The sequence below is a fragment of the Salmo salar genome, chromosome 17 (assembly GCF_965601325.2).
Source record: "Salmo salar chromosome 17, fSalSal1, whole genome shotgun sequence".
Classification (NCBI taxonomy): Eukaryota; Metazoa; Chordata; class Actinopteri; order Salmoniformes; family Salmonidae; genus Salmo; species Salmo salar.
In genome coordinates this window covers 56,061,543-56,079,402 of record NC_138307.1, presented here as the reverse complement: position 1 = coordinate 56,079,402, position 17,860 = coordinate 56,061,543, and the positions used below count along the sequence as shown (strand labels likewise).

Below are 17,860 nucleotides of genomic sequence, written 5' to 3'. Positions count from 1 at the left end.
CACTTTTTCTCCCTTATGACAGGATGCAGCGACTTGATCTGTCGCCAACACCAGACGAAATAGTGCAAATTAATATTGTGACATGAGCCACACTCCTTAGTGCCCTGACGGACAACCAGCAGCCACTTAGAAAAGTCAAAGGTGCATCAGTCTGATGGTGGGGGAACAATGACTTTGGATTGGACAAGAGGTGAACCAAAAATGTGTGGCCCAGACCTTGGTGTCTTGTGTGGAAAATTAAAATACCTAAAGCACCACCCAAATGGATTAATTTAAGACATATTGATTTATTTCATTTATTCATTAATATCCATAAACTTTGAGGATAGATTCTAAATTAATATGGAAGCATATTGATTATTTTTAAAAACAATTAACTACAGTGCATTCGGAAAGTATGCAGACCTGTCACGAGAATTTTCAATCCCAGTGATGATAACTAACAATTATTTTAAGCTTTGACCAATCCCCAAGGTTTGTAAGACCCTGGGTTTAATAATAATTAGACAAAGACTCAGCTTATGCAAAAGGTCCCTACAGTTTATTCAGAGAACGTTCTGAAGTCCATAATACAAAGACATCCATTTTATAGTTCACTCCCTACTTACGCACATACATACTCACGAACAGTAGATATCCTACGCACATACATACACACAAACAGTAGGTGAGTTGTATCCACTGTTTATCACTACCAAGCCGGCAGTTCCATTCCCCCGAGATTAGAGGAACCTTGAAAAGGACTCCCTGTCCTATCATAAGTTTCTCAGAGTTCTAGCCAGGTCGGGTCAACCACAGTTGAATTGTTCTCGGTATTTTCTTAGACACACACACACACATTTCTCTCCCTCACATGTCTCTACCAAACCTTATTGGACTTATGTTTAGTACTTTAATCATTCATTATACATGCCACATAAACTAATAATCACTAATAATTACGTTTCAGGGTGGAATATTTTAATCATTACCTTTAACTTCATAAGGACAGACGTTCCGCTAGCGGAATGCCTCACCAATATCCAATGGTAGAGCGTGGCGCGAAATACAAATACCTTAAAAATGCTATAACTTCAATTTCTCAAACATATGACTATTTTACACGATTTTAAAGACAAGACTCTTGTCACGGATCCTTAAGGGCAGGAGGAAGGGGCAGAGTCAAACGCAGGAGACTTATGTCCAGTAATGCCGAAGTTTATTTACACCGAACACTCGGTGGTCAAAAAGGCACAGGGTGCGCACAATACCCAAAAGGGAAAACAGGTAATCCACGAATGAAATATACGCACGGGGCGCAGCCCGGCAATAATAATAATTCAACATGTTCCGCTACTGGGAACACACAACAACAGCGTACACAAACACTGCCCGCTGACATACAATTAATCCCGCACAAAAAACGAACCCAAAGGACCAAACTAAATACCCCCCCCAATAATGACAGACAAGAAACAGGTGCGGACCTAGACAGACAAAAACCAAAGAACACAGAAACATAGATCGATGTCAGCTAGTAGACCGGCGACGATGACCGCCGCCCGACCGAGGAGGGGCGCCATCTTCTGTGGATACTGTGACACTCTCGTTAATCTAACCACATTGTCCGATTTCAAAAAGGCTTTACAGCGAAAGCAAAACATTAGATTATGTCAGGAGAGTACCCTGCCAAAAATAATCACACAGCCATTTTCTAAGCAAGGATATATGTCACAAAAACCAAAACCACAGCTAAATGCAGCACTAACCTTTGATGATCTTCATCAGATGACACACCTAGGACATTAAGTTATACAATACATGCATGTTTTGTTCAATCAAGTTCATATTTATATAAAAAAACAGCTTTTTACATTAGCATGTGATGTTCAGAACTAGCATACCCATACCTCATAATTAGTATTAGATAAATTGGATTACCTTTGCTGTTCTTCGTCAGAATGCACTCCCAGGACTTCTACTTCAACAACAAATGCTGTTTTAGTTCCAAATAATCCATAGTTATATTGAAATAGCTCCGTTTTGTTCGTGCGTTCAGGTCACTATCCGAAGGGTGATGCGCGAGCGCATTTCGTGACAAAAAATTTCAAAATATTCCATTACCGTACTTCGAAGCATGTCAAACGCTGTTTAAAATCAATTTTTATGCTATTTTTCTCATAAAATAGCGATAATATTCCAACCGGGCTACGTTGTATTCATTCAAAGGCTGAAAGAAAAAAATGTAGAATTCTCATGAACGCGCATCTCCAGTGTCACTGTTCCCAAGCTGACCACTAACAAATACTCCTGCTGTTCTTCGCCCAGAGACAGCAGACACCTCATTCCACTTTCTGGCGCCTTCTGAGAGCCAATGGAAGCCTTAGAAAATGTCACGTTACAGCACAGATGCTGTATTTTCGGTAGAGATGCAACAGAAGGACAACAAATTGTCAGACAGGGCACTTCCTGTATGGAATCTTCTCAGGTTTTGGCCGGCGCGTATCGTGACAAGAAATTTCAAAATATTCCATTACCGTACTTCGAAGCATGTCAAACGCTGTTTAAAATCAATTTTTATGCGATTTTTCTCGTAAAATAGCGATAATATTCCGACCGGGAGACGTTGTTTTCGTTCAATGACTGAAAGAAGAAAATGGTGTCTTCACATGCACGCGCGCGCCCGTGTCATTGTTCTCAGATCGACCACTATCCAAATCCCCTACTGTTTTTCGCCCAGGGACTGCAGAGCCATCATTCCCCGTTCTGGCGCCTTCTGAGAGCCTATGGGAGCCTTAGAAAATGTCACGTTACAGCAGAGATCCTCTATTTTCCATAAAGAGGCTATAGAAGGACAAGAAATGGTCAGAGAGGGCACTTCCTGTATGGAATCTTCTCAGGTTTTGGCCTACCATATGAGTTCTGTTATACTCACAGACACCATTCAAACAGTTTTAGAAACTGTAGGGTGTTTTCTATCCAAATCAAACAATTATATGCATATTCTAGTTTCTGGGCAGGAGGAATAACCAGATTAAATCGGGTACGTTTTTTAATCCGGCCGTGAAAATACTGCCCCCTATCCTAAACAGGTTAAAGGAACAGTCTGTCTAAACATAGAAGATAGTCTCATCTAACATTGGCTCCTCGTGGTTAAAAGAAACGGAGCCATCTCCTAGGCCTGGAGGCCTGCTGTCGTCATCCCACTGGTCGGAGTTCAGAATTGGTCCATATTTCACCATCTGTTGCATCATCAATCTGTCTAGAGTTCTGGTGATTAAACCTCTCACAACATGGGACCAAACAGCATCCACACAACACCAACACACTCATACAGGTGAAAGCAGCTCATAACATGGTAATTATGACATTTTTCAATTTTCCAAACATACTGTCGAACCACCCAGTCAGTGAGGTATCCACCCCAGAGTTCTCTGCTAACTCATGAGCTAATGTGGTTAAACCAGCCAGGGCCTTGGTCACGGATCCATCTGGAGCTGTGTCATTAGGAATAAACATACAACAATGAACCCTTATCATTCTTCATACCCCGTCCTTTTCTGCCAATAACATATCGAGAGCCAGCCTATTTTGCCAGGTCATGAGGGAGGTGGCGGATAATTGGTCAGAGAACCCCTTTACTGCATCCCCGGTTTACTTCATGAATCTCTGTTAATTATAATAGATGTAATTAATCCAATCCACATTTTTATTTATTGTCAACTACCAAAAGAACGTAGTGGTAAAGTCTTCACCTATTTGATTCATACAGTGCCTTGCGAAAGTATTCGGCCCCCTTGAACTTTTCGACCTTTTGCCACATTTCAGGCTTCAAACATAAAGATATAAAACTGTAATTTTTTGTGAAGAATCAACAACAAGTGGGACACAATTATGAAGTGGAACGAAATTTATTGGATATTTCAAACTTTTTTAACAAATAAAAAACTGAAAAATTGGGCGTGCAAAATTATTCAGCCCCTTTACTTTCAGTGCAGCAAACTCTCTCCAGAAGTTCAGTGAGGATCTCTGAATGATCCAATGTTGACCTAAATGACTAATGATGATAAATAGAATCCACCTGTGTGTAATCAAGTCTCCGTATAAATGCACCTGCTCTGTGATAGTCTCAGAGGTCCGTTTAAAGCGCAGAGAGCATCATGAAGAACAAGGAACACACCAGGCAGGTCCGAGATACTGTTGTGGAGAAGTTTAAAGCCGGATTTGGATACAAAAAGATTTCCCAAGCTTTAAACATCCCAAGGAGCACTGTGCAAGCGATAATATTGAAATGGAATGAGTATCAGACCACTGCAAATCTACGAAGACCCGGCCGTCCCTCTAAACTTTCAGCTCATACAAGGAGAAGACTGATCAGAGATGCAGCCAAGAGGCCCATGATCACTCTGGATGAACTGCAGAGATCTACAGCTGAGGTGGGAGACTCTGTCCATAGGACAACAATCAGTCGTATACTGCACAAATCTGGCCTTTATGGAAGAGTGGCAAGAAGAAAGCCATTTCTTAAAGATATCCATAAAAAGTGTCGTTTAAAGTTTGCCACTAGCCACCTGGGAGACACACCAAACATGTGGAAGAAAGTGCTCTGGTCAGATGAAACCAAAATCGAACTTTTTAGCAACAATGCAAAACGTTATGTTTGGCGTAAAAGCAACACAGCTCATCACCCTGAACACACCATCCCCACTGTCAAACATGGTGGTGGCAGCATCATGGTTTGGGCCTGCTTTTCTTCAGCAGGGGCAGGGAAGATGGTTAAAATTGATGGGAAGATGGATGGAGCCAAATACAGGACCATTCTGGAAGAAAACCTGATGGAGTCTGCAAAAGACCTGAGACTGGGACGGAGATTTGTCTTCCAACAAGACAATGATCCAAAACATAAAGCAAAATCTACAATGGAATGGTTCACAAATAAACATATCCAGGTGTTAGAATGGCCAAGTCAAAGTCCAGACCTGAATCCAATCGAGAATCTGTGGAAAGAACTGAAAACTGCTGTTCACAAACGCTCTCCATCCATCCAACCTCACTGAGCTCGAGCTGTTTTGCAAGGAGGAATGGGCAAATATTTCAGTCTCTCGATGTGCAAAACTGATAGAGACATACCCCAAGCGACTTACAGCTGTAATCGCAGCAAAAGGTGGCGCTACAAAGTATTAACTTAAGGGGGCTGAATAATTTTGCACGCCCAATTTTCAGTTTTTTATTTGTTCAAAAAGTTTGAAATATCCAATAAATTTCGTTCCACTTCATGATTGTGTCCCACTTGTTGTTGATTCTTAACAAAAAATTACAGTTTTATATCTTTATGTTTGAAGCCTGAAATGTGGCAAAAGGTCGAAAAGTTCAAGGGGGCCGAATACTTTCGCAAGGCACTGTAGCTTTGTAGTAATCTGTAACTTCCCTGGGGATGCCAATAGCATCCATCTAGACAAGGCTACTCCCATCCTGGTCAAAACTCCTCCTGTGCCTACTTTAGCCTCCTATAACTGGCCTCTGATGACTAACTTGAACTGGTTGGACCAATAACACCGGGGCGCAAGTTGCTAACCACCCTTTTTGGTAGTGTCTATCGTATGCGTCCTTTGCTGGTACAAGCCCACCCTACATCAGTTATAGGTGCTGTGAGGTTAAGATTTTTCTCCTGTACTTCCAAACCTAAGTCAGTCACATTAACTATTGCATTACAGCCATTAAAATCACCTAAGTTCTCAATGCCCTTCTTGTATCTATAATGCTGGTACTCATCAGGAGTTAAAGTGAACCGAGGTGGGTTGGCTGAGTACTTCAATCTGGCCAACCCAATCCCTGTACAGTTGTCTGCTTCCCCAGGAAATTGTTTAATGTTTACCTTAAATCCTACATCTTGACCTTCTTTGACTCCAATTCTGTAAGTTACTCGTCCTTGATGGTCAGTATTTTATATTGTTTGTCTTTTACTTCTTATCAATGACAACAGCGTCGTATGACTTTTGACTTTTTCCACATTTTGTTACAGCCTTATTCAAAAAATTGAATACATTCAAACTAGACACAGTACCCCATAATGACAAAGCAAAAACAGATTTTTAGACATTTTTGCAAATGCATTACCAATAAAGAACTGAAATATCAAATTTACATATTTACCCTTTACTCAGTACATTGTTGAAGCACCTTTGGCGGCGATTACAGCCTTGTGTCTTCTATGACACTACAAGCTTGGCACAACTGTATTTGGGGAGTTTCTCCCATTATTCTCTGCTGATCCTCTCAAGCTCTGTCAGTTTGGATGGGGAGCGTCGCTATACAGCTATTTTCAGGTCTCTCCAGAGATGTTCGATCGGGTTCAAGTCCGGACTCTAGCTGGGCCACTCAAGGATATTCAGAGACTTGTCCCGAAGCCACTCCTGCGTTGTCTTCGCTGTGTTCTTAGGGTCGTTGTCCTATTGGAAGGTGAACCTTCGCCCCAGTCTGAGGTCCTGGTCTGGAGCAGGTTTTCATCAAGGATCTCTCTGTACTTTGCTCTGTTCATCTTTCCCTCAAGCCTAACTAGTGTCCCAGTCCCTGCCGCTGAAAAACATCCCCACAGCATGATGCTGCCACCGCCATGCTTCACAGTAGGAATGGTATTGGCTAGATGATGAGCGGTACCTGATTTCCTCCAGATGTGACGCTTGGCATTCAGGCCAATTAGTTCAATCTTGGTTTCATCAGACCAGGGAATCTTGTTTCTCATGGTCTGAGAGTCCTTTTGGTGCCTTTTGGCAAACTCCAAGCAGGCTGTCATATGCCTATACTGAGGAGTGGCTTCCGTCTGATGACTCTACCATAAAGGCCTGATTGGTGGAGTACTGCAGAGATGGTTGTCCTGGAAGGTTCTCCCATCTCCATAGAGGAACTCTAGAGCTCTGTCAGAGTGACCTCCCTGACCAAGGCCCTTCTCCCGATTGCTCAGTTTGGCCAGGCGACCAGCTCTAGGAAGAGTCTTGGTGGTTCCAAACTTCTTCCATTTAAGAATGATGGAGGCCACTGTGTTCTTGGGGACCTTCAATGCTGCAGACATTTTTTAATACTCTTCCCCAGATCTGTGCCTCGACACAATCCTGTCTCTGAGCTCTATGGACAATTCCTTCAATCTCATGGCTTGGTTTTTGCTCTGACATGCACTGTCAACTGTGGGACCTTATATAGACAGGTGTGTTCCTTTTACAAATCATGTCCAATCAATTGAATGTACCACAGGGGGACTCCAATCAAGTTGTAGAAACAGCTCAAGGATGATCAATGGAAACGGGATGCACCTGAGCTTAATTTCGAGTCTCATAGCAAAGGGTCTGAATACTTATGTAAATAAGGTATTTATGTTTTTTATACATTTGCAAAAATGTCTAAAGCTGTTTTTCTTTGTCATTATGGGGTATTGTGTGTAGATTGATGAGGGGAAAAAATTGTTTCATCCATTTTAGAATAAGTCTGTAACCTAAATCAAAAAATGTGGAATAAGTGAAGTGAATAATTTCCGAATGCACTGTATAAGCTTGGGTTACTATACAGATCTAACAATTGTTTTACAGTATCCATTACAAAGACCTTAGTAACCCAACTGCTGCTTTCTGGCCATGATTATGGGGACATCTATCAAAACACAACCAAGACCTTACTTTGTGAATTAAATGTTCATTGGATGTTATTATAAGACACAACATTGCACAGTGTATGAATCACTAAATTGTCTGTCACTCCCAAACAGAAGACAACTGCATTGGTACCAATTTATTTTTAAATGTATTAACTTAAATTTCTTTGTATATACATTGTCACCCAAACATTTTCACACCTACTCATTCCAGGGTTTCTTTCTTTTTACTGTTTTCTACATTGTAGAATAATAGTGAAGACAAAACTATGAAATAACACATAAGGAATCATGTAGTAACCAAAAAAGTGTTAATCAAATCAAAATATATTTTATATTTGAGATTCTTCAAAGTAGCCACCCTTTGCCTTGATGACAACTTTGCACACTCTTGGCATTCTCTCAACCAGCTTCATGAAGTAGTCACCTGGAATGCATATCAATTAATAGGTGTGCCTTGTTAAGTTACTTTGTGGAATTTATTTCCTTCTTAATCTGTTTGAGCCAATCAGTGGTGTTGTGACAAGGTAGGGTTGGTATACAGAAGATAGCTCTATTTGGTAAAAGATCAAGACCATATTATGGCAAGGCCAGCATCCCGGAGTCAGCTTTTCACTGTTGACGTTGAGACTGGTGTTTTGTGGGTACTATTTAATGAAGCTGCTAGTTGAGGACTTGTGAGGCATCTGTTTCTCAAACTAGACACTCTAATGTACTTGTCCTCTTGCTCAGTTGTGCACCGGGGCCTCCCACTCCTCTTTCTATTCTGGTTAGAGACAGTTTACGCTGTTCTGTGAAGGGAGTAGTACACAGCTTTGTACAAGATCTTCAGTTTCTTGGCAATTTCTAGCATGGAAAAGCCTTCATTTCTCAGAACAAGAATAGACTGACGAGTTTCAGAAGAAAGTTATTTGTTTCTGGCCATTTTGAGCCTGTAATCAAACCCACAAATGCTGATGCTCCAGATACTCAACTAGTCTAAAGAAGGCCAGTTTTATTGCTTCTTTAATCAGGACAACAGTTTTCAGCTGTGCTAACATAATTGCAAATGGGTTTTCTAATGATCAATTAGCCTTTTAAAATTAAACTTGGATTAGCTAACACAACTTGTCATTGGAACACAGGAGTGATGGGTGCTGATAATGGGCCTCTGTACGCCTATGTAGATATTCCATAAAAAATCATCAGTTTCCAGTTACAATAGTCATTTACAACATTAGGTGTAGGTGTGTCCAAACTTGACTGGTACCGTATATTAAGGAACACCTACAGTGGGGGGAAAAAGTATTTAGTCAGCCACCAATTGTGCAAGTTCTCCCACTTAAAAAGATGAGAGAGGCCTGTAATTTTCATCATAGGTACACGTCAGCTATGACAGACAAAATGAGAAAAAAAAATCCAGAAAATCACATTGTAGGATTTTTAATGAATTTATTTGCAAATTATGGTGGAAAATAAGTATTTGGTCACCTACAAACAAGCAAGATTTCTGGCTCTCACAGACCTGTAACTTCTTTAAGAGGCTCCTCTGTCCTCCACTCGTTACCTGTATTAATGGCACCTGTTTGAACTTGTTATCAGTATAAAAGACACCTGTCCACAACCTCAAACAGTCACACTCCAAACTCCACTATGGCCAAGACCAAAGAGCTGTCAAAGGACATCAGAAACAAAATTGTAGACCTGCACCAGGCTGGGAAGACTGAATCTGCAATAGGTAAGCAGCTTGGTTTGAAGAAATCAACTGTGGGAGCAATTATTAGGAAATGGAAGACATACAAGACCACTGATAATCTCCCTCGATCTGGGGCTCCACGCAAGATCTCACCCCGTAGGGTCAAAATGATCACAAGAACGGTGAGCAAAAATCCCAGAACCACACGGGGGGACCTAGTGAATGACCTGCAGAGAGCTGGGACCAAAGTAACAAAGCCTACCATCAGTAACACACTACGCCGCCAGGGACTCAAATCCTGCAGTGCCAGACGTGTCCCCCTGCTTAAGCCAGTACATGTCCAGGCCCATCTGAAGTTTGCTAGAGAGCATTTGGATGATCCAGAAGAGGATTGGGAGAATGTCATATGGTCAGATGAAACCAAAATAGAACTTTTTGGTAAAAACTCAACTCGTCGTGTTTGGAGGACAAAGAATGCTGAGTTGCATCCAAAGAACACCATACCTACTGTGAAGCATGGGGGTGGAAACATCATGCTTTGAGGCTGTTTTTCTGCAAAGGGACCAGGACGACTGATCCGTGTAAAGGAAAGAATGAATGGGGCCATGTATCGTGAGATTTTGAGTGAAAACCTCCTTCCATCAGCAAGGGCATTGAAGATGAAACGTGGCTGGGTCTTTCAGCATGACAATGATCCCAAACACACCGCCCGGGCAACGAAGGAGTGGCTTCGTAAGAAGCATTTCAAGGTCCTGGAGTGGCCTAGCCAGTCTCCAGATCTCAACTCCATAGAAAAACTTTGGAGGGAGTTGAAAGTCAGTGTTGCCCAGCGACAGCCCCAAAACATCACTGCTCTAGAGGAGATCTGCATGGCGGAATGGGCCAAAATACCAGCAACAGTGTGTGAAAACCTTGTGAAGACTTACAGAAAACGTTTGACCTGTGTCATTGCCAACAGAGGGTATATAACAAAGTATTGAGATAGACTTTTGTTATTGACCAAATACTTATTTTCCACCATAATTTGCAAATAAATTTATTAAAAATCCTACAATGTGATTTTTCTGGTTTTATTTTCTCATTTTGTCTGTCATAGTTGAAGTGTACCTATGATGAAAATTACAGGCCTCTCTCATCTTTTTAAGTGGGAGAACTTGCACAATTGGTGGCTGACTAAATACTTTTTTCCCCCACTGTAACTTTACAAGACTCACGTTACTCCTTTAGACAATAGCGGCAATAAACATGAGGTTGGAGTATCTTTCAGATACAAAAGGCCCAACTGACTGGTATAATTTACCTGTAGAAATCAGGGCATTAAAATTACAGTGAATTTAAGAAAGCCCTTTTTCAAATGTTAAGAACAAACTGTTAATATACATATATGTTCACATAATGTTTGTTTTTATTTGTATTATGTAAGTTGAATGTTTTATTATTATTAGACAGTAGTTGCCATATTATAGTTGCTTCGTTTTTTAATTTGGACACTTGAAAACGAGATGGTGCCACTCAAGATATTTCATTGTGCAAAATGTTGAATAAATAAGATTTGTAGTTACATCCATGTACGTGCAAATGTGAGAAAATTACAGTTCGGACTATACTTGTGTACAGTGCTAAGAGGTTGAAATTGTAAAATCGGGAAGATTGCACCTTTCCCTAATAAACATTTACTGGTGCCAATGGCTTCCTGCTTGTTTGTACTTTGTATTCTTGCACAAATATGATCACACTGGAACATACCAAACAACCTTGATTTAATGACATGAGTAGGAATGTGCGTGATGATCTACAGTGGCAAGAAAAAAAAAAAAGTACGTGAACCTTTTCGACATACCTAGATTTCTGCATAAACTGGTCATACATTTTGATCTGATCTTCTAGGTTACAACAATAGACAAACAGTCTGCTTAAACTAATAACACACAAACAATATATTTTTATGTCTTTATTGAACACACCGTGTAAACATTCACAGTGCAGGGTGGAAAAAGTATGAACCCTTGGATTTAATAACTGGTTGCCCCTCCTTTGCCAGCAATAACCTCAACCAAACGTTTTCTGTAGTTGCGGATCAGACCTGCACAACTGTCAGGAGGTTCCACAGTAACAGTTCCACAGTAGCACTGTGGAACATCCGGGTGCACTTTTGCAAACTTCAGATGTGAAGCAATGTTTTTTTCGACAGCATTGGCTTCTTTCGTGGTGTCCTCCCATGAACACCATTCTTGTTTAGTGTTTTACATATCGTAGACTCGTCAGCAGAGATGTTAGCATGTTCCAGAGATTTCTGTAAGTCTTTAGCTGACACTAGCATTCTTCTTAACCTCATTGAGCATTCTGCACTGTGCTCTTGCAGTCATCTTTGCAGAGCGGCCACTCGGGAGAGTAGCAACATGCTGAGCTTTCTCGATTTATAGACAATTTGTCTTACCTTGGACTGAAGAACATCAAGGCGTTTAGAGATACTTTTGTAATCCTTTCCAGCTTTATGCAAGTCAACAATACTTAATCGTAGGTCTTCTGAGATCTCTTTTGTTCGAGGCATGGTTCACATCAGGCAATGCTTCTTGTGAATTGTAAATTCACATTTTGTGAGTCTTTTTTATAGGGCAAAGCAGCTCTAACCAACATCTCCAATCTCGTGTCATTGATTGGACTCCAGGTCAGCTGACTCCTGACTTCATTTAGCTTTTGGAGAAGTCATTAGCTTAGAGGTTCACATACTTTTTCCAACCTACACTGTGAATGTTTAAATTATGTAATTATATAAACAAGAAAAATACAATAATTTGTGTGCTATTTGTTTGTTTATTGTTGTGACAAATGAAGATCAGATCAAATTTGATAACCAATTTATGCAGAAATCCAGGTAATTCCAATGGGTTCACATACTTTTTCTTGCCACTGTATGTAGGTTTGTGTGACAGTCAGAATTCCCCAGACAGCCCCTATATCTTCCAGACGGTTTCTGTCTAAATATTAACTGTTCATTAGATCGATTGTCCTTTGTTTCACTGGTCTGACAGTTACACTCTAGAGTAGTCAGGTTCTGGCAAGACCAAACGTGATGTTAAGGACATACGCATATAAACGCAACAATTTAAAAGATTTGACTGAGTTACAGTTCATATAAGGAAATCAGTCAATTTAAGTGAATTCATTAGGCCCTAATCTATGGATTGAATATGACTGGGAATACAGATATGCATCTGTTGGTCACAAATACCTTTAAAATAAAAAAGGTAGGGGCATCGATCAGAAAACCAGTCAGTATCTGGTGTGACCAACATTTGCCTCATGCAGCGCAAGACATCTCCTTCGCATAGTTGATCAGGCTGTTGATTGTGGCCTGCGGAATGTTGTCCCACTCCTCTTCAATGACTGCGAAGTTTCTGGATATTGCGGGAACTGAAACATGCTGTCGTACATGTCGATCCAGAGCATCCCAAACATGCTCAATGGGTGACATGTCTGGTAAGTATGCAGGCCATGGAAGAACTGGAACATTTTTAGCTTCCAGGAATTGGGTACAGATCCTTGCGACATGGGGCCGTGCATTATCATGCTGAAACATGAGGTGATGGCATTGGATGAATGGCACAACAATGGGCCTCAGGATTTCGTCACGGTATCTCTGTGCATTCAAATTGCCATCGATAAAATGCAATTGTGTTCATTGTCCATAGCTTATGTCTGCCCATACCAGAACTCCACCGCCACCATGGGGCACTCTGTACACAACGTTGACATGAGCAAACCACTCACCCACACGTCTGCCATCTGCCCGGTACAGTTGAAACCGGGATTTCATCTGTGAAGAGCACACTTATCCAGCGTGCCAGTGGCCATCTAAGGTAAGCATTTTCACACTGAAGTCAGTTACAACGCCAAACTGCACTCAGGTCAAGACCCTGGTGAGGACGACGAGCACACAGATGAGCTTCCCTGAGACAGTTTGTGCAAAAATTCTTCAGTTGTGCAAACCCAGTTTCATCAGCTATCCGGGTGTCTGGTCTCAGACGATCCCGCAGGTGAAGAAGCCAGATGTGGAGATCCTGGGCTGGTGTGGTTACACGTGGTCTGTGGTTGTGAGGCCGGTTGGATGTACTGCCATCGTCTCTAAAACAACGTTAGAGGTTGCTTATGGCAGAGAAATTAACATTCAATTCTGTCAACAGCTTCCAGTCAGCATGCCAATTGAACGCTCCCTCAAAACTTGAGACATCTGTAGCATTTTGTTGTGAAGAAACTGCACATTTTAGAGTGGCCTTTTATTTTAGAGTGGCCTTTTATTGTCCACAGCACAAAGTGATCCATTTTTCATTTGGAAGAGTCAGCTTTTTAAACCAACATGGCTCAAATGATGTCAATTAGCCTATCAGAAGCTTCTAAAGCCATGACATTTTCTGGAATTTTCCAAGCTGTTTAAAGGCACAGTCAACCTAGTGTATGTAAACTTCTGACCCACTGGAATTGTGATACAGTGAATTATAAGTGAAATAATCTGTCTGTAAACAATTGTTGGAAAAATTACTTGTCATGCACAAAGTAGATGTCCTAACCGACTTGCCAAAACTATAGTTTGTTAACAAGAAATATGGAGTGGTTGAAAAACAAGTTTTAATGACTCCAACCTACGTGTATGTAAACTTCCGATTTCAACTGTACCTGGATTGACTGCTGCTAGTGGTAGCACTCAGGTTAGCATGTGGATAGCTATAGCTACCATCGGCCAACACAGTTTAAACCAGTTTGGTTATAGACGTTCAATATCTATTGTGATGATAAAGGTTTATCTTGATTTTGTTCAACAGTAGGATAAATACTGATGTGCTGAACTGCTTATATGTGATGTGTTTCAAGTCTGCTAGCGGTTAGCTGGTAGGGCTAAATCAGGGATGTAAAAGGAGCTATGCTAAAAGCCTGCGAGCTGTATAAGTGGTTACATTACTCCCCCAAAAATTGTAACACAATAGGACTCATCCGACTGATGTCGGTCTTCACCGTCTTATGTGGACAGTGGCTCCACACCTACTCATGTAGTGCTCCCCTTTAGGTCACTTTTCCGACATTTCTTCAGTCAAGTAAAATATACAATTCTCCCAAAATACAAATGTAAAGTGATATGTCGTATTGGGACTTTGTTTGAAGGATGAAACAAATCTGAATGTTTAATAGCAACTTAATTCTGCAATCTTCCCTTTAAAACAAACTGATCTAAACAGAACCAAATTAACAAAATAAGAACACAGTAGTCATGGAACACCATGGATATTTTACGGGCATGTTTACATAATTCAGAAAATCTACTTTAGACCTAGCAATATGAAGTAGGTGCACGAAGTCAACATAGTGGGTGGCTTTTGTGGGCACACAATCACCAACAGTGGACAATTGAGGAAATCTCAATCTCTAATCCAAGATGGAGTAGCAGTCAGACGTCTTTGTCCTGTCGTGTCCCTTGTATATATCTTTTTACATCTTTTTCTTCATGTTTTTAAAAAATATTTTCCTAAACCTCAACTTCTAAATACTCTCCTGCAACCCACCTCACCCAATGTGGCGTGGATCTGTTTTTTTTCTAAAGTATTTATATTTACTTCGGATCTGGAATCCCTCAACTGAAGCTAGCCAGCTAACTACCTACCAGCTATCAGTCAGCAAACCATTGCTAGCGGTCATCAGCTAACCTTTAGCTCGGAAAGCTCTCGCCAGTTCGAACAACGTGACTCAAATCAGAGCATAACGGACCTATTATTATTTTTTTCCCCCCATATCCCCGGAATCCTACCGCAATCTCTGAACATTTTCATCTGGATCTTCGCAACTAGCTAACCGCAATCCCGGGTGACTACTCCTGGCTAGCGTTTCCATCCCGGAGCAAGCACCAATTAGCCTGAAGCTAGCCCGGCCAGGGCTCCTGTGCTAACACCGAAGCCCAATCCTGGGCTACATTATCCGGACCTCTTCTACTGCCGGTACGGGGCACGGAACCCCGCCGATCCTCTACGACTGGAATACCGACATAATCTGCCCGAGGATTCCAACAGGCCCCTCAGGCGCGACGTCCGCTGAAGGCCCATTCTGCGAACCGCGGCCTACTAGCTACCTAGAGCTACATGGAACCCTACTAATTCCACGACTGGTCTATCGGCGTCACCGTATGAAGAGGCAAAAACAGACTTACCCCCATCGCGACGTCCCCCAAAGGCTAACTTGCCTGCCCCGGTCTGCTAACTGCTAGCTTGCCTGCCCCGGTCTGCTAACTGCTAGCTTGCCTGCCCCGGTCTGCTAACTGCTAGCCCCGGTCTGCCAACTGCTTGCTTGCTAACCCGGTCTGCTAACTGCTAGCTTGCCAGCCCCGGTCTGCTAACTGCTAGCTTGTTTAGCCCCGGCCTACTAACTGTTAGCATCGGCCTGCTAACTGTCTGAATCGCCGTGTCCCCAGTCAGCCCAACCACTCACTGGACCCATATGTTCATTTGGCTACGCATGCCTCTCTCTAATATCAATATGCCTCGTCCATTACTGTCCTGGTTAGTGATTACTGTCTTATTTCACTGTAGAGCCTCTAGCCCTGCTCAATATGCCTTAACCAACCATGTTGTTCCACCTCCTACATATGAGATGACATCACCTGGTTTAAACGTCTCTAGAGACTATCTCTCTCATCATTACTCAATGCCTAGGTTTACCTCCAATGTACTCACATCCTACCTTACCTTTGTCTGTACACTACGCCTTGAATCTATGCTATCGTGCCCAGAAACCTGCTCCTTTTACTCTCTGTTCCGAATGTGCTAGACGGCCAGTTCGTATAGCCTTTAGCCGTACCCTTATCCTACTTCTCTGTTCCTCTGGTGATGTGGAGGTTAATCCAGGTCCTGCAGTGCCTAGCTCCACTCCCACTCCCCAGGTGCTCTCATTTGTTGACTTCTGTAACCGTAAAAGCCTTGGTTTCATGCATGTTAACATTAGAAGCCTACTCCCTAAGTTTGTTTTACTCACTGCTTTAGCACACTCTGCCAAGCCGGATGTCTTAGCCGTGTCTGAATCCTGGTTTAGGAAAACTACCAAAAACCATAATCTCCATCGCTAACTATAACATTTTCCGCCAAGATAGAACTGCCAAAGGGGGTGGTGTTGCAATCTACTGCAAAGATAGCCTGCAGAGTTCTGTATTACTATCCAAGTCTGTACCCAAACAATTCGAGCTTCTACTTCTAAAAATGCACCTTTCCAGAAACAAGTCTCTCACTGTTGCCGCTTGCTATAGACCTCCCTCTGTCTTCAGCTGTGCCCTAGATACCATATGTGAATTGATTGACCCCCATCTATCTTCTGAGCTTGTGCTACTAGGTGACTTAAACTGGGACATGCTTAACACCCCGGCCATCCTACAATCTAAACTTGATGCCCTCAATCTCACACAAATTATCAATGAACCTACCAGGTACAACCCCAAATCTGTAAACACGGGCATCCTCATAGATATCATCCTAACTACCTCGCCCTCCAAATACACCTCTGCTGTTTTCAATCAAGATCTCAGCGATCACTGCCTCATTGCCTGCATCCGTAATGGGTCTGCGACCAAACGACCGCCCCTCATCACTGTCAAACGCTCCCTAAAACACTTCTGCGAGCAGGCCTTTCTAATCGACCTGGCCGGGGTATCCTGGAATGACATTGACCTCATCCCGTCAGTAGATGATGCCTGGCTGCTCTTTAAAAGTGCCTTCCTCACCATCTTAAATAAGCATGCCCAACTCAAAAAATGTACAACTAGGAATAGATATAGTCCTTGGTTCACTCCAGACCTGTCTGTCCTTGACCAGCACAAAAACATCCTGTGGCATTCTGCATTAGCATCGAATAGCCCCCGTGGTATGCAACTTTTCAGGGAAGTTAGGAACAAATATACACAGGCAGTTAGAAAAGCTAAGGCTAGCTTTTTCAAACAGAAATTTGCATCCTGTAGTACTAACTCAAAAAAGTTCTGGGACACTGTAAAGTCCATGGAGAATAAGAGCACCTCCTCCCAGCTGCCCACTGCTCTGAGGCTGGGAAACACTGTTACCACTGATAAATCCACTATAATTGAGAATTTCAATAAGCATTTCTCTACGGCTGGCCATGTTTTCCACCTGGCTACCCCTACCCCGGTCAACTGCCCGGCACCCTCCACAGCAACCCGCCAAAGCCCCCACCATTTCTCCTTCACCCAAATCCAGATAGCTGATGTTCTGAAAGAGCTGCAAAATCTGGACCCATACAAATCAGCCGGGCTAGACAATCTGGACCCTCTCTTTCTAAAATGATCTGCCGAAATTGTTGCAACCCCTATTACTAGCCTGTTCAACCTCTCTTTCGTATCGTCTGAGATTCCCAAAGATTGGAAAGCTACCGCGGTCATCCCCCTCTTCAAAGGGGGTGACACTCTAGACCCAAACTGCTACAGATCTATATCTATCTGACCCTGTCTTTCTAAGGTCTTCGAATGCCAAGTTAACAAACAGATTACCGACCATTTCGAATCCCACCGTACCTTCTCCGCT

At 42.2% G+C, this 17,860-nt stretch overlaps 1 protein-coding gene across 2 annotated transcripts in view; it reads left to right on the top strand.

The window, feature by feature from the left end:
* The window catches only part of LOC106576191 (uncharacterized), a 29,489-nt gene extending 18,503 nt beyond the window's left edge, over window positions 1–10,986 (top strand). For both annotated transcript variants that reach the window (XM_045699833.2, XM_014153176.3), the window contains one exon: window positions 23–10,986. In XM_045699833.2, the coding sequence (XP_045555789.2) occupies window positions 23–86 (64 nt within the window). In that variant the 3' untranslated portion in view covers window positions 87–10,986. The remainder of the gene's footprint in view (window positions 1–22) is intronic.
* Window positions 10,987–17,860: the final 6,874 nt, after the last annotated feature.